We start from the raw sequence: 23072 nt of genomic DNA, 5'->3' as shown, positions 1-23072 counted from the left end.
TTATAGTTATTAGACGCGGTTCAAGTTACATCAATTGATGTTGAGAACATATGTAATGGATTAGGGAGAAAAAGATAAAACTTTGCCCCTTGTTGCTCTTCTTCTTACCAACCTCTAGAGTACTAGTAATCCCCCAGTTACTATTTTAGCAACCCATAAACCAAAACCCACTCACATCCGAGCATAGGTTTTTACTTTTTTTTTTAACAATTGTGAACAGTTGATTCTAAGATGTTGGATGAGTTATAAAATGAGATGGTAAAATAGATAAAGTAGGTTTTGAGAATATAAAATAGACATTTTTTTTTTTGCATCATCGGATGCTAGTGCTCTTAGGTGGTAAATATGTTAAAGTTTTTACCTTTTTGGGATTTTTGACAAGTTCTAGTTCAAATATTGTTCATTGGTTTGACACAAGCTCATATTGAGTATAAATATTTTATTTTAATTATTGAGCTTAACTCAATCATTTACTACTTGTCTCAACTTGGCTCGATTACAACCAAAAACATGTCTTCTATATGACCCTAGGAAATACAAATTTGAATCTACCATTCATTTAACCTTCAACCTTAGCGATTCTCAAAAAAAAAAAAAAAAACGTTCCACCTTAGCGCAGGTTGCAAATGATTTAATTAGAGGAAATGGATCTGTGGTGCCCAATAGGATGCAAGCAAAATTGATGTTTATTTTTTGGGTAAGTGAGCATAATTAATGGTTAAGGCCTCCATTTTTATATACCTTATTTATTAGATAGTTAGAAAATCAATTGAGGTATGCGTAATTGCGTATGTACTAGTGTACAACTCTAACCATACCCCAAAAATGTATATAGTATATTGATGCTCCCATGGGTTGGGTCTTTCTAGGTTCAAGCCCAAGCCCAACCCCAATCGGCCTAGCCTCAAACTCATAAACCATTGCCAAGAGCCCAAGACTCCAACCCGGGGAAAAAAAAATGAAAAGAAAAAAGAAAAAAAGAAAAAGCGGCAACCCATCCTAAAAAGTGACAACCATGTCCATGCCTTCGACCCCGAGTCCTAGCCTTTAAATATTAACTCGATTTTCTGCAACGGTTTAGTTTTTCAAATCAGAGTAGTAGAAAGAAAGAAATGGAAAGAAAAGCAGCGGAGATAGGAGCATTAGAAAAGGAAAATGAAACACAGCAAGATCAAGAAGAACAGGTAGTGAATCCATGGGAAGTTTCGGCCAAAGAAGGAGGCAAGATCGACTACGTCAAGCTCATCGACAAGTTTGGCTGTCAAAGGCTCGACCCTTCCCTCATCGATCACGTCGAGCGTCTAACCTCCCACCACGCCCACGTCTTCCTCTGCCGCGGTGTCTTCTTTACCCACCGATACCCCTACCGCCCAATTCTAAATCACTCTAATACGTGTATTGAGGGTAAATTTGGAATTTTATGCTTGGATTTTCCCACTATATTACAGAGATTTCAATGATATATTGGATGCATTCGAGAGGGGCGAGAAGTTTTATTTGTACACGGGAAGAGGACCTTCCTCTGAAGCTTTGCACTTAGGGCATTTGATTCCCTTTATGTTCACTCAGTAAGTATGTCCACTCTGTTTGTTTCCCGAGAAACTTTGTAAATTCTTTTGAAAAAAAAAAACTAAATGTTATACTGCATTAGTTATTGTTGTTTTGCTTCCTATGTTTTTGGAAAGTAATTTATTTATTTTTAACTTAACTACCACTAAATGGAATATATACTGAGCTTACGTGAATTGACAAGTAATAGAGAGTATGACTTCAGATAGATGAAAAGAATATACGTGATCGACCCTAACTTATCTGTTGAGGATTCATAGCCAACTCCAAAAAATTTGGAACGAATGCTTTGTTGTTGTTGTTGTTGTTGTTGTTGTTGCTGAGAAAGTGCATGAAAAATATAAGAAAAAAGAAGAAGAAGACCTTTTGTTATTTTTATGGCATCAAACAAATAATTATTACTGCTTCTTTTACAGTTTGGTTATTAATAGGTGAAGGTAAAGAAAAATAATAATTTACTGCTAAATTTTTACTAGTTTAGGCCTGTACCATGATGCAAATGTATGGGTTTGTTATATCTTTTAGAAAAAATTGTAATTGTTGTTAGGCTTATTGAGAAAATTTTCTGTGTGTGCGTGATTTTGGCTGCAGGTATTTGCAAGAGGTCTTTAAGGTTCCACTTGTTATACAATTAACTGATGACGAGAAGTTCCTGTGGAAAAATCTGACGGTGGAGGAGTGCAGAAGACTAGCGAGGGAGAATGCTAAGGACATCATTGCTTGTGGTTTTGACATCAAGAGAACCTTCATCTTCTCTGATTTTGATTATGTTGGAGGGTGAGTAATACATAAATTTTGACATGAAGATGAAAAAAAAAAAAAAAACTAGTTTTTAGCATTAGATTAGACATGATGGAGCTCATAACAATGAACTCTTTTTGTTGTTGATCTGCATACACAGGTTTCACTCGTTAAAGTGCTCCACTAATATCAAAAGTATGCTTTGAAAACCTTTCAAAAATATTAGTAAAGTTTGGAGGAATTAGTTTTATTATTGTTGGTGATTATTTTCTAAGTGATATTTTTAAAAAAATTGATTTAAATCAGTTATGCATTGGTTATGCTATGCACCTCAAATCTTATACAAGCATTTCAATGCTAGTGAGAAAAAAAAATATTTTTCATGCTTAGTACATGCACAGTTAGAATGCTCACACTGATTGTTATGATTTTTTTTTTTTTTTGGTGCAGTGCATTCTATAGGAATATGGTGGAAATTTCAAAGCGTGTGACATGTAATCAAGTTGTGGGCATTTTTGGTTTTATTGGTGAAGATCATATTGGAAAATATAGTTTTCCACCCGTACAGGTATAGACCTTTGCTGCTTTTAGTTGACATAAACCATGTGAATGGTATGTGCATGGTGTCGACTATTATATTTTACGTCATTACTTTTTTGTGCATTTCAGAAACAGTTCAAGATTTAAATATTTGTTCTCAACTGAACACCTCTCTCTCTCTCTTTATATATATATATATATATATATATATATATATATATATATATATATATGTATGTATGTATGTATGTATGTATTTGATGACAAGATTACCTTGTACAGGTTATATTTAGCCTTTGAAATCTGATCTCTATAGTTTGTAGTAAATAGCTGTCCATTCAGCATAAATTGCCTGCGTGGTTAACACCGAATATATTATGGCAATTTATGTGTTGCCTTATCCACATAGGCAAATATACATTATACAATATAATAATAGATTTAGTAAAATTTGCAACAGTTTTCATCCATGGTTGTTAGATCCCTGTTTGACACTTTGATGGTTGGTTAAGAGACCATTGGAATATCCTTGAAAGTGATACAACATACTTCACTGTGTGTTATTGCAGGCAGCTCCCTCATTTCCTAGTTCATTTCCGCACCTATTTTCTGGCAAGGACAATCTCCGTTGCTTAATTCCTTGTGCAATTGACCAGGTCAACTCCTACCATAGTTTATTGTTTTCTTTTTCATTCTAAATTTGAATTTAATTTATTTAAGCTTATGAAAATATTGTGTGCTTCATATGTAAGTTATTTAGAGCCATAAATATAATTAGAGTGGCTGAATATTTTCTGTTGGTAATATGCACTTTGTTATTTTCCTTTGTAATAGTGGAATTGTTGGAGGGCTGAAAATCTAAGGAGCTACAAACAAGGAATAGAAATATTTTACTAGTGGTCATAGCAAATTATTATTAGACTTCAATAATTTGGTTTCCATTTTGAAATGTCAAAAGTATATTTTGTTGTAAACAAGTTTGTAATATAGCTTTTAAAAAATAATAATAATAATAATAATAAAAGAACATAACTCAGTACACAGGAAGTATGCAAAAGAACCCTCTAAAGAATTACAATCAAAGGTATTCAATGAAGTTTACAAGAGAAGTATAAGAAACAGTCCCAATTCCCAAATGCAGTTGACCATACATACAGAGATCATAGAAATAAAGATTGCAGCATGAGATAGGCATCCCAACACTATTAAAAGTTTGATGATTTCTATCTCATCATTAGCATCTACATAAGGCAAAGAGTGGTATCATTCCAAGCAAAGTTTAGCTATGCTGCCCAGAAAATCCTTCCTAACAAAAGTACACATCAATCACTTTTTGAGACATCACCAATTATCTCCAAATACTGTAAAGAGGAAAGGCCAATGCTTGCTAGCAACAAAGCTGTGAAGTTATAAGTGCTACACTGCATTAATACGTGTAACATTAATCCACCAATATGATGTCTCTTTATTAAGATTATTCTCAGTTAGAATCCTTCACAAAGCTATTGTCTAGATGAAAAAAATAAAAAAAATTTGGGGGCTTTAGTGCCCCAAATACTTCTCCAAGGAAATTGTATGTCATTATGACTTCCTAATGTGTCATGATAAGAACAATTGTTAAATTGACCACCGTGTTTCAGTTTCCATTGTAATTTCTGTTTGCAGATTAGAATATTGCAAATCAGAAAGAGAATCTACTGCCTATAATTTCCAGTAATGAAATGTATGGATGACCCTGAGATTCTAAGAACAGGCCTTTCCATCCTTTTAAAAATATAAACAAGAATGCACAAAGTATCTTTATCTTCGGCAATATAAAACAAATAAGGACAACTCTTTTAGAAATGATTGTAAGTTTTTAATTTGAATAAAATATTAGAATTTATTGGAAGCTTGATGATGTACTTTATCGGATCTATGCATGTGATCATTAAGAAGGTTAATACAGGGAATCTTTTTGTTATGCTCAATTTAATTGTCTCATATATGTCATTTGATTATGATTGTTTTGTTCTTTGTATTTTGTGGTGAGGTTGGATATTTTTATGGTTTTACGATAATTCTATGTATGTTTACAGTGTGTGCATCTGTTATTTGTTTTTATAGTATGCTTTCTTTGTTGTGTTGTTCAGGATCCTTATTTTAGAATGACACGAGATGTTGCTCCTCGAATCGGATATCACAAGCCTGCATTGATTGAGTCATTATTCTTCCCTGCCCTGCAGGTATTTATATGATTTTGCATAGAACCAATTGTGCGCTAAAGCTTATAGGAGTGACAAGGATTTCTAGGAAGGGTTTTCTTGATTGCCTTTTCTAGTAATGCGTGTTAGAGACTATTAACCTATTCAATATTTTTTATTAAATTATATTTTCAAATATCTTAACCATGCAATACTTGAAGATCAGAAGACAATGATGTCTAGCAATAGAATTATTACTGGAATTTCCTTTCTTACACCTAAGTATGGTTTCTGTTTCATCCTGATTAAGGTCTCTGCTTCTCTCTGCTTCATACTGCTTATGATTGATTTCTCACAAAGACATCATAACTGATCGTTAGTGGAAACTGGTTACATGCAGGGGGAGACAGGAAAAATGTCTGCTAGTGATCCAAATTCTGCCATATATGTCACTGATTCTGAGAAGGACATAAAAAATAAGGTTAGCTTCTGAAAATTCGAGTTGGCTGGTTTAAACATGACAATCACATCCATTTATGGACACACCATGATGGACAATGAATGTTCAAGAGAATTTATATATGCGCAATATCCCTGTAGTGGGCATCATGACTTTATACTCATGTTGACACATGGTATTTTGGACAAGTTGTTGATGCAGATAAGTCTCTTTTAACACTGAATACTCCTACAATTGTTAACATATATAAGGACAATACCTGCCCAAATTAACTTTTATGCACTGGATAAGATGCATAGCTTTAATTGACTCTGTATTAAGGAGTGTGAGAGAAACATAGTACTTTTGGCATCAATATCTTAGAATTGAATGTACGTGCTGTGGGCATTTATCAGGTTTCCTGTCCCAATTATTTTTTTGGATATAATGGGAATTATTGAGCCTTGCTCCAGCCTCTTTTCTCTTGTTCTGCTTCCACGTAATCTTTTGTTTGTCTCATTGTCTGGACTTTTGTCCATGTGGAGAAAGAGGAATAAATGGTTAAATTCACCACTTCCTAATATTTTATGATTTTGGGACAATTGGTAATTTATCAATTGGATACTTCTTGACTTTGATGAGCTAAAATCCCTTTTTTCCTGCTATATTTGTATGATTTGATGAATGGTTTTGGCAACCCTTCTTAGTATATTTACTATTTACAGTACATGTGTTTTTTTATCTATAGATAAACAAATATGCATTCTCTGGTGGCCAAGATTCAATAGAGAAACACCGCCAACTTGGAGCTAATCTTGAGGTACTATGTTTCCTGTTTATCCCTTTTGCTAACGTATGTGAAGTAGATTGCTTATAAGGTCAAGCAAACCCTTATGCTTCAAATATAGTTTCTGAAGTATTTCTCCCTAATAGTTTATGGATTACTTGCTATAAGTGTTCCATTCTTAACTGATCAAAGAAAAAAAAAAGTGTTCCGTTCTTACCCATTTCCTCCCAAATTATTAAAAATTTAGGTGGTGTTTTTATTTATTTATCTGGGAAAAGTATATGGCAATTCTGCTAATCTTTTAGTGCACTTGCATGATATTGTAGTGGACAATGCTGAATTTGATTTCTTATGTTAGGAATTCTTTGTGAATGTACAGCTTTTAGAATAGCTGACCCCAAAATTTGGGATGAAGGCTTGTTGTTGTTGTTGTACATAGTATATAGATGAGGAATTGTTTTTGTTCATTATCCAGGTTGATATACCAATTAAATACCTAAGCTTTTTCTTGGAGGATGATGCGGAGCTTGAACACACAAAAAAGGTCAGGTTTCTCTTTCTAGTTGATTAATTATTACTCTGGTGAATTTTTTTAGCTGTTTTATACAAGTATCTCCATCTTTCTAATTATTTCTAAGTAACACAAATTAATTCTGTGCTTAGGTTATTTTTGAAGAATAATTGTGTTGTCCTTTTACAGGAGTATGGTGCTGGACGGATGCTTACAGGTGAGGTAAAGCAGCGCCTTATTGAAGTTTTAACTAAATTGGTAGAAAGACATCGTAGGGCTCGAGCTGCTGTGACTGATGAAGTAAGCTTTCTCCATTGTTTGCTAAATTGATGCTTTATGTTATTTAGTTCGATATAGACATTGTTAGTTGCTGGTTATTTGTAATTAGATTTTCAGGCAATACGGTGGATGACTGGATCTATAAGTTTGCAAACCACCACAAATCTTATGATCTATCATTTTGCAAACCACCACAAATCTTATGCTGCTCAATTTCTTAATTTTATCAGTAACTTTACAATGACTGATGCTAAATTTATAAGGCCATCGAAACAGCAAAATGAAATGAATGATGTTTATAGAAAGGTTCTCTCATCTCAAAGTTGGGATACTTGGAAATTCCCTATAACATTTTACATCAATTAGGACACATAGTATGTATGAAACAAGGACAACTGGACAAATTTCTGCAGTTTGTGGATGCGAGGGTATTTTTAAATTTCTTTTTATTTGGGTTATTTTGGGTTTTCAGTCTTGGTCAAGTAGCTGCATAGTTGCCCTATTTATTCCTCCCTATCTCTGAGTATTCTCTCAAGTTGGGTAATTTTTTGTTGGTCTTTTGTGTTTACAATTCCATCGTGCTATGATCAGAAAAATCCAAAAAATTGGTAGTTTCTAGGTTATAATTTTCACAGATCTCCCTGTTATCAACCAAAGATGGCAAAAAACAGTTCCCTGCCCTGAAGAGGTAATGGGGGGAGGGGACCGGTTTTGCTCACCCTGCGTTGCCCCAAATGCATATGTATATGATTTTATTTAATATATAATTATATATATAGTTTTCTTTTTTAAATATTTTTTATTTAATAATTTATTTTTTGTGCATTTTCTATTATCATTCCCCAAAGCACTTGTTTTCTCTCTCTTCATCCTCTCAAGACTGTCCCTCCTCTGTCTTTCATCTCTATCTCATTAATATTGAGGCCATCTCATTAATGATGGAAGAGTACCTCCAACCTGCTCTGACCTTGACCTGCCCTGCTCTTTGTCCCAAAGAGGTAACTGGGTGGGAATGGGGCACCCCTGATCAGATCCTGCCCTGTTGCCACCCCTTTATTATCAGGATATCTATAGAATGAATCCTACGGGTTTGATTGCTTGTGTGTCTGCGGGACAAAATCCACCTGAAATGGATGGTGTGAATTTGTCAAATGATCGACAACCTGCTACAACTGTGGTGCGTATATTATTCTCATTCAATAGATTTATTCATTTATTTCTAGGGTAGATACGATTAGTATGTCCTGCACTTCTTTTGCTCCACTGGCACCAAGGAACAAGATTTTGATATGAAAATATTGGTTGGTTAGTGAAAAGTTGAGCAGCTATAGTTTGATCACTTCATTCATCCCGCTAGTCCTAGTTTGGTTGGTAGTGGTCTGTGTAAGTCACATAATCTTTCTGGGGGTAAAAAAGGAAAAGGATTGCATACATCTCTTGGGTTTGATGTTAAGAGCCTTAGCTGTGATGCCTGGGTTTACAATATCCAATATCACCTTCTCAATTTGCTACCATCCTTCGCCCTAATTTTCCTTAGCAATAGATTTATCAATTAAGTTCCTAATCTGTGACCTGAAAACAATAATAATATGATAATGTGCTTGGACTTGAGAAAAGATTGAAGTCCGGAAAGTGGCTGGTGAAACAGCATGCATAACGATTGATTTATTAGCTGCACATGTATATTAGAAATGTTTATATTCCTATTATCTCAATCTTGTTTTTACTTGTCAAAAATGTATATTAGAAATGTATATGGTTCAAAAGTACATTTAAATTTCAAAATGGGCTAAGAGAAACTGTAAGATGTCTTTTATGGTATTCAGATCCATTTATTGGATGTAAAATATGAAACTTTCCTTCATAAGCAAACAATTGAAGGACTAAAACCTTCTAATCTGTACCATAGATGATCTTTCTCAGACCTGGTATAATTAATGCTCAGGAAGTTTTAAACTCCTGACTTGTTTCTGATGCACTTACTGCTTATTTGTATATTATAGCTAGATGTCATTTTTGTCTTTAAAATTCCTAGCTAAAAGGTTTTACTTTAAGTTAATGAAGCACCTTCAGTATACACTCCTACTAAAGAATATGAAATGTAGTTTGGAACAACTATTTTGATTATTCGTAAGTCAGAATTATTTTTGACTGTCCAAAATACGAAATTTCATAGTTGTTTTATACAATTATTTTTGTCATTTTTCTAGGATAAATTTTTTTATAATAAAGCTAATTTACCTGGTGCCGTTTAACACCTAGATCAGTTTATGCAGCTCTAAATTTTACATAAGATGACTATGAATTTATTTGTAATTGTCCGAAACCGTTGTTATGTCTTTGTCCTTTTCCCTCGTTCTGTAGTATGTTGGTACTGTTTGATACTGTACAAAATTGTGAATGAATAATATTGATATTCCTTTTTTCTTCTTCTTCTTCTTACAGATGGTGGATGCATTTATGGCAGTGAGACCACTTCCCAATATGTTTAACTAATTTTGAGACGTTGAACAGGTCAAAATGATCTCTCCAAGTTTTTGTCCCAACTTCCTTTTTCCTTGGATAACATTTCTCAACTTCAAGATACTTGAATTTCATTCGTTTCACAGTAGGAAAGTGTTTCAACTTTGTCAAACAAATTTCAACAACAAATATATAATACTTAAAAACTTTCACTAGAATGTCTTTCAAGGCGAGTTTATTAGTTGTTGGGGTGAGTATGGTCAGCTTTAGAAAAAGGAGTCATATGAATTTTGCAGTTCTAGTTATTGTGTTTATCATTTGGTTATGTTTTCAGCTATTCTAGATGAGTAGCAATATAAGTTGGAAAGGATACTTAAAATATCCATATTAATTAATTTGAGATACATATTGAAAATTTAAAAGGTCATAATTTATGGTTCTTTTAATTTCATATAAGGTGATTTTGTGTTTGTTGAGGTATAACTTGCACTTTCTGATATAGAAAGGGTTCTACCTTTTTATGGAGTTTATAATTTACCATCACATGAATTTGAAGTTAAATTAAATGATAAAGAATGAAAAATATCTCTGACATAGTATGAAGCACAAAATTACTATTATAACGTTTTAAAACATTAGCCTATATATTTCTCTTCTAGACATTTTCTTCTAGATTACTTGTGGAGTGTTACATGAAAAACGAAAATATAGATTTTACCTCAAATGAACAATCAAACATTGAACATGCTCTCAGAGGAACAGAGGGCGGTGATCTCCGAATCTTTAACCCCTCTTTTCTCTGAATGCATGTGGAGCCAATGATTCTTTGTGTTTCGAGGTTCCACGGTCATCTTCATCATCCTCTTCTTCTTCTTTGTAGCTATTGTATTATACAAATGAAAAAATAAATATAAATCTATGTTATTCTAGAGTCAGGCCCTGAAGATTATGTTGCCATTTGTTATGGCAATATGTCTCCAGAACAACCAAAACTATATCTGCAAGATGGTTCAGAAAGTCTTTTGTTCCTGTCAATGGTCACTGGTCTGTCGTTTTGGACCAACGCTATAAGCTATTCGAGCTTATTTTCAAATATATTGGTTCTGGTTGAGAGCCATAACATAAATGATCTTGTTGCAGTTCTAAAGAGGTTTTGAGATTGATGATATATATTCTGTATGGATGAGATAATTATTGCACTTTATGATCTTGCATCCACTAGAAGTTTAAAGATTTAAAGATTTACATAAGAAGAGGGTATCTCATATTTGTAGTAGGTCTCACATAGTCATAGCATGCGAGTCCTGTAGGTGAGTGGGTTCCACACATACTGTAAGAGTCATGCTGCATGCAACAAAGGTAGAAGATAATTTTCGCATAAGGAGGGGCTCTTATAATATTACCAAGGTTCTTTAACGAGCAAGGAGCCCATGACCCTCTCCCCCAATTTAAAATTTTTATTTTTAAATCATCTATTATACCTTTGAAAGTTTAAAATTGGATCCAAAAATATCATAGAGATGAATGTGGAACCGAAGAGGCCTAAAAAAATTTGATCCGTATATGTTAATACCACTCCTCACTGACACACAACAACCCCCCCCCCCCCCCTCCCCCTCCCCCTCCCCCCAAAGGGTGTCCCCACCCACAGAACCCGACACCTTCGGGTCGATTGGTGGGTTTCTTCCCCCAAAACCCAATAAGACCCAACTCAATCATAAAACCAAAAATACTTGACAATATTTGAAGGTTTTTAGACAAAAAATTCACAAAAACCGGTGATATTTGAAGTTTTTCGATGATAAATACTCGAAATCTATTAGATCCAACGAGATCTAGTTAGATCTTGACGGATCCGACCAAATATCGGTTGGATCTTGATGAATACGGCAAAATATCAATGCTGGCGACAAAACTCGAAACCAACCGGTACAACTTGAAACCCAATGAGACCCGAACCAGCCAATTCGACTAGTATTTTGGGTCCATTTCTAGTTTTATTTTCACCCACTTGAAAGTTTTGGGTCATACCGCCCTAACCCCCCCCCCCCCTCCAAAAAAAAAAAAAAAAACTAAAAATGTCTTTAATGAAGGAACAAAGTTTAGTTACAAACTTAGTTGTAGTATTCAATTACATGTTTTTTATGCTCTTAATATATATGTCAAATTTTGTATTAATCAGATATTATTTTTTATACATAATTTTAGACTATAAAAACTTACAATTTAAACAATTGATTGATGATATAGCTATTAATCTTTGAATTTCTAGAAATTTTGCAAACATAGAGGATATAAGAAAAAAAATGCAATCCAACGATGGATTTGTCAAAATTTACATCCAATAAAAAAATATTGAGTGAAGTTGTAACCTTAAGTTACAACTAAGTTTGTAGTGAAACCTTATCCTTTAATAAATCCTAAGAAATAAATTACTAATAAAAGCTTGATACCAACAAAAACTATTTCCCCTAATCCATAAGTGTTGTGGGCCTGCTATTGCCGTTTATTGCCACTTTAGTAGTTAGTAGGCCTATCCATAAGTCAATCTGGGTCGAATTTGTGCCCAACCCGAAACCAATCCGACCAGATTGGATGGCCAGAATTTCAACCCACCGCCGACCGGAGTGGCTAATCGGATTGGACAGATTTGACCTTCAACGGATGGCGATCAGTTCGGCCACAGTTGGAGATCTCAAAATTAGCAAAAAACCGGCGAGTTAACGCTGGATTTTTCGCGAAATCAACAACATTTCAATGATATTTGCACCAGATTATCGCCAGATTTGGCAAAATCTCACCAGATTCGGCAAGATCTCGCCAGATCTAGTGAGATCTCGCCAGATCTAGTGGAGATTCCATGGATCTAACTAAAATCTCGTTGTACTAAAAAATTTTGCCGGAAATTGCTCTTTTGATTGGTTCGGTCGGGTTTCTTTGAGTTTTGGGGAGAAAACCCGCCAACCGACCTGCAGTTTTTGGATTCTGGAGGCGAAGACCCACCGTCGACCGTCACGGGCGTCGGGTCGGCTGGTTCTTGGGCCGGATCGGACGGGTTGGTTGGGTGGGTCGGGTCTCGATTGCTGTTAAACACCTCTAGTAGTTAGTAGGTTGTCCATGGTCGAATACTAATCACCGACCTTGAAATTCTCAAGTGGGTGCTACAGAATCGGGCAACCACCACTTGGACTAATGTCTTTGGATTTTATAATTTATTTTTCACTTGGCAACAGTAATTGATATAGTTGATAAGATAATAAATAAGACTTTATTTGATTTGAATATGGTTGGAAAACCAACTACAGTATTTGAATTTTGAAAAGAAAAAAAATGCAAATAATTCAAAAATCAATTCTGATGATGCAACTTTGACAACCATTATAATGGTTGATATCCCAACTTTTGAATATCATCATACAAAATTTTGACAGATTAAAATCAACGCTGAATTGTATATGCAAATGTGAGATTATCATGTTGATTAACATGAAAAAATGTATTATGAAACACTAATTCATATCCTTTCTTTTGTTTATATTTTGCAAGCAAAAGGAAAGTAAATGAACCAAAGCATGTTATGTATGTGAAATAAAAGGAAGTGAAGAAAGGAAATAAAATCATGTGAGTCATCCGAGCATGTTAGCATGTGAGGGCAAGTGAAACAACCATGTAAGCTCAGAGATAAAGACAATCCAAACTTTCCTATTCTAAATGGAACCTTTGATTGATTTGGAACTTGGAAGACCTTGGCCAATTGATTATCTACATTAATATTTAGTCTCTTGCCAAATCAGATTTTCAAAAGTTAAATTCAGATTTAATAATAAGTAAGAATTGCTTGGACAGCTACCTTAATAAGAATCTCCCTCTCGGCATGCGAAAGAATTTTAGTTTGCCAATTTTGGAGTTTCTCCCAAACTCCTTTGATTTATGAGACAGCTCTTTTACATTCTCTTCCAACCATTGGGGTAGCCCCAAATACTTTTCGAAGTGTAATATACTGGTATACTCTCTAACCCAGCAGTTCTGAGTGGCCTTGTGTTTCAACCGTAGTGTTCTTACTAAAGAAAACCATAGTTGCTCTCGATGAGTTTGTGGGCTGAGGCCTGAGGCATTTTCATAAGGCTTTAGAAGAGCAAGTATATTCTTCCCTCTATGAGTGGTTGCTTAACAAAAAATAAGACTATCATCAACAAATAAAAGATGAGAATCTGTGGACTACCTTTACACACTGCTATCCCTATAGTCAAATCTTGAGATTCAGCTTGTCTCATTAAAGCTGTCATGAAGCCCTAGACAGACACATGCATATATTACCACGATGAAGTGCCCTTCCCTCTTCAGATAATCCTCTCCACTAGTTATGGGTATGCAGGAAAAGAACAAGGCGACTGTCATTAAAAGTGCACATTGGACACGTTTACTCACAATTTCAGCAACCCCCCCCAAAAAAAACCCAATAGCCTGAAGACTTAAAATTGCTCTCACTAACATTTCATCATAAAGCAAAGCAGACAACCCAAAAATCCACAAATGCTAATGGATACCATCTTACAAACGCTAAAACACCACCCCATGCCAAAACAAATACTGGCAACAATCACCCGACCTACTGAAACCTAATGAAATCTACACACATAAAGGCAATTAAGGATGCACAAAACATTTACAAATTTCTCATAAGAACACAGCGAGCAGTCATTTACATGTTTAGCCCACTTAAAGACACGTCACCAGCCAAAAACTACTTCAAAAGGAGTGAAGCCAGTGTGTCCATTGCAGTAGGTAAACTGCAGGTGCATCCAACCAAAAGCTAGAAATCTTTTACTTCTGTTTTGACCTTGTCAACTATTGAATTTTTTCAATCAACCTTCTCATTATGATTTGGCAGCACCATTCTCTTCAACTTCCTGTTTACGCTATTTAGGTATATCTCGTCACTGCGTCTGCAAAAAAAGACATGCATTTAGAAAAGAATAGAAGGCAGCAGTATAAATGGATAACTACTCAACCATGCAATAATCATATCAAATATGGGCTTTATGTCACTGTAAATTGGGACCCCAGCGTTGAAGCCCTTCAAAGGCTCCACACACAACTCTACTAGTTGTAGAAGCCATCAGTCAAGGAAAGCACATCATGTAGCAGTAAAAAGCAAAGAGCAAGTGCAGTACTTAGATATTGCTTCTTAGGTTCCTCTCTTAAGATTTTGCCATGAGGCTTTATGGATGTAAGTGTATTTTTTAAGTTAAGTAGCCACATGGCAAAATCTTAATAGGGGATCCTAAGAAATAGCACCTAAAATATTGTACATAAGTTTTGTCCAAAGCAAAATACTATAACCAGGAAAAAGCAAACACATTGCAAATAATGGAGAATAAACAAATTGCAAATGACAGGAAAAAGCAAAATACCATAACCAGCTAGCCATGAAACAAAAAGCCTTTTAGATTGGGAAAAAATATTGTCCATCAAGAAGAACAAATACTTGCAGTACCACATAAAAAAGAAAATAATGAACATGAAACAGAAACAATTAGAAGTGAACAAATACCATAATGCAATCTTATATACCCACGTGAAAAAACATCAAGACATACAAGATTTGAGCGAACAGCAGTCAGCAGTCACCTGATAATGCTCACTAACTTGTCCATCGTTGTGTACTAGAAGCTTTTCTGGTGCCTTGGGGCCACAGGATAAGGCATCATTCTGTACAGGTGAAGAATTTGCATGACCATTTAGTCCTTTACCCAGAAGAATATTCTGCTGCAATTCTGTTACAGGATTTAACAAGCAGTCTAATTTGTCTTCATTTGTGAAGTTGTCAGTGCCAGTTTTCTCATGAGTCACTTCTGAGATCTGTACAATTTTATCTATAACTAATACACTAGCCTCTTCAGCACCTTCTTGAAGTTTAGAGGATGAAAACAATACATGCTGATCCTCTGCAACATTTTTTTGGGTGGAAATTACACTGAAACCAAATAAAAACACATTTACCAGGAAAAAAATTTTAATTTACGTCTCTAAATACCACTAGTGCATTTCAAAAATCAGAAATTAAACTCAATATGCGATAAGCTATATCAAATGGGGGAAAAATTAACGCTTTACCTCTCAGTAACAGCGCATTGAGTTGCAGTGGCATCCTCTTGTTGCCTCCTTTTCTTTCTGTTCTGCCTTTGCTCTGATTGTAAATTAACACTGTCATTGGATATAGAGTGTTTTACTCTTCTTTTTCTTCCTGCCTGAAGCTGTTGCTCAGAAATTGAAGGGGCACACTTTTCACTGGCATATTCTTTAATCTCAGACACATTATCATGTGTTGCTTTTGCAATGTCATCTACATGGGGCACTTCAACAATCACTTTTGGTTCACCAATAGCATATTTCACTTGCTGTCTCTCTCTGAAAATTCTGTTTGACTTCTCCTCTCCCAAGTCCTTTTGCCCATTGCTTGCAATTTCAGGGTCAGATAACAAAGACCTTTCTCCATACTTCATCGGAGTCTTATCAGGAGAATGTTTGAATATTAATTCTGTGCATCGTTTAATCCAGGAGAAACGAGCAGAGCTATGAGGAGAAGCACTATCCAGATTATGCATAGATGGAGAATTGAGCCTATTGCTAACATCAGTAATATCTACCACTTTCTGTGAATCCTCAGCATTTGGTATAAATCTTTTCTGCTTCAAAATTCTTTTTGCAGAAACTTTCCGCTGGCCTAGTTCAGAATCGAATTTCTGCATCTCAGCAATACTATCTGAGGCAAATTTTAAATCCTGCAGCTTCTTAAGGTCTTCAATCTGGGCAAGTATCTCTTCTCTATCTGCATGCAATAGCTCCCTTTGTTTTTTTAATTTCTCTCTTTGGACCTTCAGATCCTCAATGCAATTATTTAGCTCTGCCCACTCCCTGTTTCGTTGCTCACGTTCCAAATTTATCTCCAATCTCTCAGCATTGAGCCTTTTCATTTCTAAAGCAACCTGTTCCAACTCTTTATCAGTTTTTTCCTTGAGAGAGCTTATATACTGAAGTTCATTTTTCTTTTCATGCTCAAAGGCTTTCTCTCTCTCAGTCAAATCACTCTCTAATTCTTCACGTCTTTTTGCAAAACAATTCTCCAACTCTCTCTTTTGCATCTCAATCTCCAGTAAGAAATCTGCACGTTCTTGCTGCATCTTGCTGAACCACTCAGTACGATCATGCACCATCTTATTCATAAAGTCTTCCCGCTCATGGCTAAGTGCCTCAACATCTTGTTTATACTGCTCTCGCATTGCTTCCTTTTCCAGTTTAAGGCTATCACGCTCTTCCTTAATAAACTTGGAAAAGGCCACTCTCTCTTGAGCTACACGTTCCGCTTCGTTCCGTAACTCCTCTCTTTTTTCATCAATTAACTCCCATTCAGCTTCAAACTTGGCCTTCTCTACTTTCAACTTTTCTGAATCAGCAATAACCTCCAATTTTTGAGCCCTAACCATATCTATTTCTTCTTTAAGATTCATCTCTAGAACTGATAACTCACTTGTTTCAGTTTTCATGGCCTCTAGCTTCTCCTTTGCTTGATCAACCAGCTTCTTTTTGTCATCCAATGAAACCAATGAATTCTGAAGCTCTACTTTCATTTTGTTGATCTCTTCTTTCTCTTCTTGCAATTGTGCTTTATTCAGCTCATACTCTTTCTCAGTAGCCCTTAGGCGTTTTTCTTTCTCATCAAGTAAATTCAATGTCTCTGCCACTTCTTTCTCCCTACCTGCTAATGTCCTAGTCTGAACCTCCAAGTCATGCTCCCTTTCCGAAATTAGGTTTTCCCGTTGCCTAAGATCCATCTCCTCCAACTCCCAAGCCCGTCTCTTAGTCTCAATTTCATCTTCAACTGATTTTCGCCTCATCTCCAGCTCAGCATCAAATTCAGACTTTGTTGTTCTCAAAGCAATTTCATGATTGGCAATAACTTTCTGGATTTGATCCTGCATTTTCCATCCAAAAGATGAAATAAGAAAAATGAACGAGATAATTATGAAGAATAAAGTTTCCCAGTAGTAAAATATTAGTAGCAGTTGGCTGAAAGGATCCAATAAAACCAGTCATTCTCAGAATGGTGATAAAACCTAAGGCCTAGCTGAAACCATCTTCCACTCCATAATTTAATTATAAAAAAAATGCTAGCTAAGAAAAAACAACTCACAGATTCCTTGCTTGCAAGTTTTTCCTGTAGAACAAGTAGGTCTTGCCGTTCCTTATTCAGCAGAGCTTCCCTTTTAATGACATCCTGCATAAACTCAAAAGAGAAACTACATGAATAAAGTTTCTTGCAAACAAAGTAAAAATCTTATATACAATTAAAGAAAAAGGGAATCAAAGATACTAACCTCCTCCCTTTTTGACAGGGAAGCCTTGGTCAGATCCATACTCAATCTCTCATCATTTAGATCTCTAAGTTTCTTCTCAATAGTCGCCTTTGAGTCCTCTATCTCCTTTTCAACTCGATTTAGTTCTTGAGATCTACTAAAAATGAAATCCTCCCTCTGATTCAGCAAAGCTTGGGCTTCAAGTAATCTTTCATGTTCAAGCTGCAAAGCTTTCTGCCTTTCACTTAAAGATTGCCTCTCAAGAATAATATCTTTCTCTTTTTCTTCGCAACTAAAACATAAGACAACAACGGCATTACAAAACTACCCAACCAGGTTTCTTGCCTGAAAATTTATACATTAAAGGAGCAGCTTCTGAAATGACCACTGGGTGACCATGGTGTTAAAAGAATAATGGAATTCAGCACAACTCATAATTTTTTTTGCAAGAATGTATGTTCACAAGTTTTGGTCTGTTTCACCATCTAGACAACAAGTCCAAAAGAAGAGAAATCTCATGACCATGCATGTAGCTCTCCCTTGAACTACATTATGAAAGGCTTGGAACTAAGGCACAAGCCAAATCTAAATTTTAAAACGATGTTGAGTTACTAGAGAAAAGAAAAAAGAAGGCAAAATTATAGATTTGTCTTCATCTCTGTTGTTGATGCAGACAGTGAAGAAGAGTTTGAGGAAAAACAAGATTAAATACACAAAGATTCAAGAATTGTGGTCTAGTTTTGATGCAGGGCCTTCTTGGCACATCTCATAGGTTATTTTAGTTATTATTGAGTCTTAGTATTAAGTTTTTTTAGGTTAGAAAGTTGCTGGTTTAGTTTTTTATTTTTATTTTTATTTTATTTTAAATAGTAGTTTGGTAATTTTTACACTTTCTGGAATAGGCTGCCCTAGAGGCCCATGAGTCTTATTTTATGTTTTAGTCCTTTTCTAGGAATAAGTTCTTTAGAGTTTTAGTCCTAGAAAAGGATCTAACAATAGACTATATAAAGGTTTTATTGTAGTCAATAATAGTCATAGTGAGATTAATTCTAATAAAATTCCAACAGCTCATTTTAAGGTTTGAGAGTGTGAATGCCTTCTCCTACCTAAGTGTGATTGCTTAGGAAATCCTAGGTGTGATTGCCTAGCATTTTATCTATCTTATTTCTTGTTCTATTCCCTGTTTTAACACCAAACAAACATCAACATATTCAAGATTCAATTTTTCCTTAACTTAAACCCTTAAACTCCAATCCTTATTCAAGAACTGTTCAACAAATCTGATTAAGTGCTGATTTCCTAAAGATCCTACATCAAAATTGGGAGCTCATTCAAGCTTCCATCCTATGTCAGTTGTTTGGCCTATGACTGAGGGAAGGAAGGACGGAAAAGAAATTTAAAAACTTAATTCTCCTCTTTCTAATTCAGTATTGTTGTTGTTGTTCTCTCTACTCTTGAACAAGCAAAGACTAAGGACCTTGGGTTGCCCTAGGAGGTATTAGATCAGTTCAAAAGATACCATTTACTCAAAAGGATTCATTGAGAACTCTCAGGGAAACATAGATCAAGACTGTCAAAGGAAAGGTAACATTTATATATATATATATATACACACACACACACACAAATATATAAGTATAGAAAGAAATGCAACACAAAGACTTCCTATGTGTAGCCCATCCTAGTCAAAGGAGAGGTAACATGAAACTTGAGTAGATTATCTTAAGACATATTAATGAGCTTAGCCATGAAGTTCAAAAAGAAAAAAACCATCATGCAGTCTGCTTTCCAATCTTTTAAAGTTTGCACTACATGTAGCATAATACCAAATTAATAAATATAAATAAAAAGGAGCCAAGGGATCTCATGAGAAAAGGTGCTCTTTGAGCCTTTTTATTATGCACATATTCCTAATTAAAATTAACCAAACCAACTTGAACACAGGAAGCTAATGGAAGTGGGTTTCAACAAGATATGATATAAATGAGTAAGGCACATACTCAGACTTGAACGATATGAGACGCCTCCTGAGTTCATCTTCACGTGCTTCAACTTCCTGCAGCTTTCTTTCTGCAGCACGGTGATACCGAGTTGCTTCTGCTTGTAAAGATTCTGCTGAATGCAGCTTTGCTTCAGCCTCAGTAAATTTCTTCTGAGCATCCTCTACCATAATGCGTCCATCGGCCAATTTACTCTCAGCTGAAACCTTTATTTCAGCAGATTCTGCACGCATCTCACGCAAGGCCTTCTCAAGCTACAGAAATCCATCAAACAAACCCCAAGAAAAGATAAATTACAATGATAGGCTCATATGGGAAAGGCACACTTTCTTTAATTTAAGGATGACCATAATTTGTAAGCTTACACTTGCTATACACTCGTCCTTGACTCCTATAGCCTTCTTCAGCCTCTCTTCTCGTTTTTTTGCCTCAGATAAGGCAGATAGGTGCAACGCTTGATCACGCTTATGCATTATTTCATTTGTTTCTTCAGAAGCTTTGATCTGCTCATACTTGGAAGTTAATTCCTTTCTTTCCAAAAGGAGAAGCCCCATGTGGTGTTGGTGGTCAAAGATCTACATAAAAGGGAATTATAAATGGGTATTGCTAGGATTCACCTCATGGGAGAGATATATTATATCCTATGTACACTGGCAACATTTTAGTGCAAATTTTTTTTATTTTAAAAACCGTACTTTACCAGCACATCAATTTGCAAACAGGATCAAATTGCACAAAAGATGAACACAATTTGATTACTTAATGACAACTCGTATATGTTTGCATTTAAACATATACATATGTTCAGTATCTTCTATCACCAATGCCATGAACAGGCAAGAGATCTAAATTCAGCTTCCTCAAATCCAAAAAACAACCCAACTATAAAATATATGTGAATAATCTATGTAAAATACGACCATCTCTATCGTCACTCTTACGAAATCAATGAGATGTTACCATAAGCTACTCTTATTCTTATAAAATGGCACAACAGTAACTCAAAAAAAGAAAAAAGAAAATGCAAAACACTTGAGATTCTCTGTCAGACAAATAGACAATGTGAATAAATTCCCACTCTAGCACTCATAAATTAATTTCCACCGACAATTACGGTCAACAAGAACTATTAAATTAAGTCCTACATAAGAGTTATGACAATGCTAATATCATTGATAATTACCTTCCTTATCCTCGTAATTATTAAAGACGAAAACTTTACACTTAATTACACCATTCCTTTTATTATGAATGATTAAACCACACAATGAAAAAAGTTATTTACATATCAAGATTTAAAAAAAAAAAAAAAACAACTCAACTAGTCCAAATAGTACGCATTCTAAAACTACTAAGCAACCAATTAGAATTTCAAAATTTCTACACATTCATACATCATCTTATTAATTAATCAAATTCCACCAAGCATATATCAAACAAAATTACATATATTCTGAAAAAAAAAAAAACAAGAAGCAAAAAAAGTAAAAAATTTAGTTGTAAAGAATTGGGGGAAAATAGGAAACCTCAGCTTCGAGCTTTGCAATATAGGCTATGAGGGCAGCCTTGTCTCTGCGTTTGATGGATTCTTCATCGAAGCCAGCCTCCTTGAGGCGCTTCCAGATGGCCTCGTCAGTGAGAGGGGTTTTCAAAACCCTAGAACCAGGCGTTATCGACAAAGCCTTTGTAGTAGTAGTAGTAGTTGTTGTAAGTCTCGGAGTAGTCGGAGCAGTGATCGCGAGTCGTTCCGATTGAGGACTCGCCATCTCCGCCAGCTTCTCAAACCCTAATAAGATTCTCTTTCTCTCTCTCTTTGTTTTCGGTGCTTGGCTGATGTTGTTGTTGATGATCTGATCTGATATTTTCTTGCTTTTTGACGCACTTTCCTTTCTCACACATCAATTCCACATTTGATTCTGTGAACGCAGTTTGTGTGGGAGTCACTACGGAGTATGCTTTTTTGCTTTTTTTTTTTTACTTTAAAACTTTTATTTTTTGTTGTTGCGATGAAAGCGCCTTTTTTATAAATATAAAAAAAAAAAAAAAAAAAAACTGAAAGAGTGAAGGAGTAAAGACTGTAGTAGTGTCAAGTGTGTAGGGACTGACAAAATTAAACTAGAATTTGGATCATGAGTTGGGACATTTTTTCCAAGCGGAAATTGGCCAACGACGTCGTTTTCATTGGAGTTTGGTAGAGATGGAATTTTGCGCCTTTTTAAACTTTTATTTTTATTTTATTTTTATTTTTAAAAATAAAGAGAACCTAGTCTTGTCATGGAAGCTTCTGGAGTGAGAGTCAACCTTCCACGTCAGCTTTCCAAAGTTACGTTTGGCAAGCGGGAAAATATACAAATAAAATCCTAGTGATTTGATTCTCAAAAAAAAAAAAAAAATCCTATTGATTTATTGAGCTTATTTTGATTAGTTTCCCACCCCCAAAAAAAGAAAGGATTTTCTTCCAATTTTTTTACATTACTTTAGATTTTTAACAAATAAAAAATTTATAAAACGCATTCAAACGTGTTAGAATTGATTGATGTTGTTGGATTCAAGGTAATTTAATTAGTAAAGTTGGGTTCTAATTAGTCTTTTGTCACCAAATAAAAAATTATCATAGACTAAATCACATAATTTGATCATGTCTATCAAAAAACAAAAAAGACTGATATTTATAAATTGGTTGGTCGAAAATTCATTTTATGAAAATGGTAAGTTAGAATATAGCTAATTATCTAAAAATAAATAAAATACAACCCAAATTTTATTTCCTCTTATAATTCATGCATCCCAATTATGGGTTCCTTTAAATGGAATATATTTTTTAAGTTTTGGACACCTAAATAATGGTTGCTATTAATATTTTCAACCTTTTGTATCATACTTTAAATGGAATTGCCATATTTAGTTATGATTTTGAAATAATTATTAGGTTACTATTATATATTTTCCATAAATTGACTATTGAAAAAATTTGTACTTAAAATAATCCTAGTTATGGTAGGAGACTTGTAATTCACCTGGTACTTTATAGTATTTCTAACGAATATATTCAAGATTCAAATTCTTATATTTCCAAAAATCGATGTATCGAAAAAATATTTATTTTCAAATTATAGCAACTACCCGCCTAATTCTATGTCCTTATAAAAGAAAATAGTTAACATTTACTTTTTAAAATAAAACAAGCAAAAGTAATACTCCCT

The 23072-nt window shown here is 34.7% G+C and overlaps 2 protein-coding genes across 3 annotated transcripts; one reads left to right on the top strand and one right to left on the bottom strand.

The window, feature by feature from the left end:
• The first annotated feature begins 979 nt into the window (after positions 1–979).
• On the top strand, positions 980–9730 carry LOC142623289 (tryptophan--tRNA ligase, cytoplasmic-like). Its single transcript, XM_075796683.1, has 11 exons — positions 980–1353; positions 1445–1568; positions 2161–2346; positions 2761–2878; positions 3420–3506; positions 4983–5075; positions 5434–5514; positions 6221–6292; positions 6735–6803; positions 6960–7070; positions 9495–9730. The coding sequence occupies exons 1-11, from the start codon at positions 1113–1115 to the stop codon at positions 9543–9545; spliced, it is 1233 nt and encodes a 410-aa protein (XP_075652798.1). The 5' UTR covers positions 980–1112; the 3' UTR covers positions 9546–9730.
• A 4247-nt stretch (positions 9731–13977) lies between these two features.
• Positions 13978–21954, bottom strand: LOC142623958 (uncharacterized). 2 transcript variants are annotated; one of them, XM_075797450.1, is made up of 8 exons: positions 21396–21954; positions 20235–20444; positions 19870–20123; positions 17891–18161; positions 17707–17790; positions 15630–17488; positions 15113–15489; positions 13978–14458 (listed from the first exon to the last, which is right to left on the bottom strand). In XM_075797450.1, exons 1-8 carry the CDS (start codon positions 21633–21635, stop codon positions 14436–14438), a joined length of 3318 nt encoding a protein of 1105 aa, XP_075653565.1. In that variant the 5' UTR covers positions 21636–21954; the 3' UTR covers positions 13978–14435. The 2 variants fall into 2 exon arrangements, with proteins under 2 accessions (XP_075653565.1, XP_075653566.1); XM_075797451.1 differs by having other exon boundaries at positions 15144–15489.
• Between the last annotated feature and the right edge of the window lie 1118 nt (positions 21955–23072).

The sequence above is a fragment of the Castanea sativa genome, chromosome 2 (genome assembly GCF_040712315.1).
Source record: "Castanea sativa cultivar Marrone di Chiusa Pesio chromosome 2, ASM4071231v1".
Lineage (NCBI taxonomy): Eukaryota > Viridiplantae > Streptophyta > Magnoliopsida > Fagales > Fagaceae > Castanea > Castanea sativa.
This window is presented reverse-complemented; position numbering and strand designations above follow the sequence as displayed.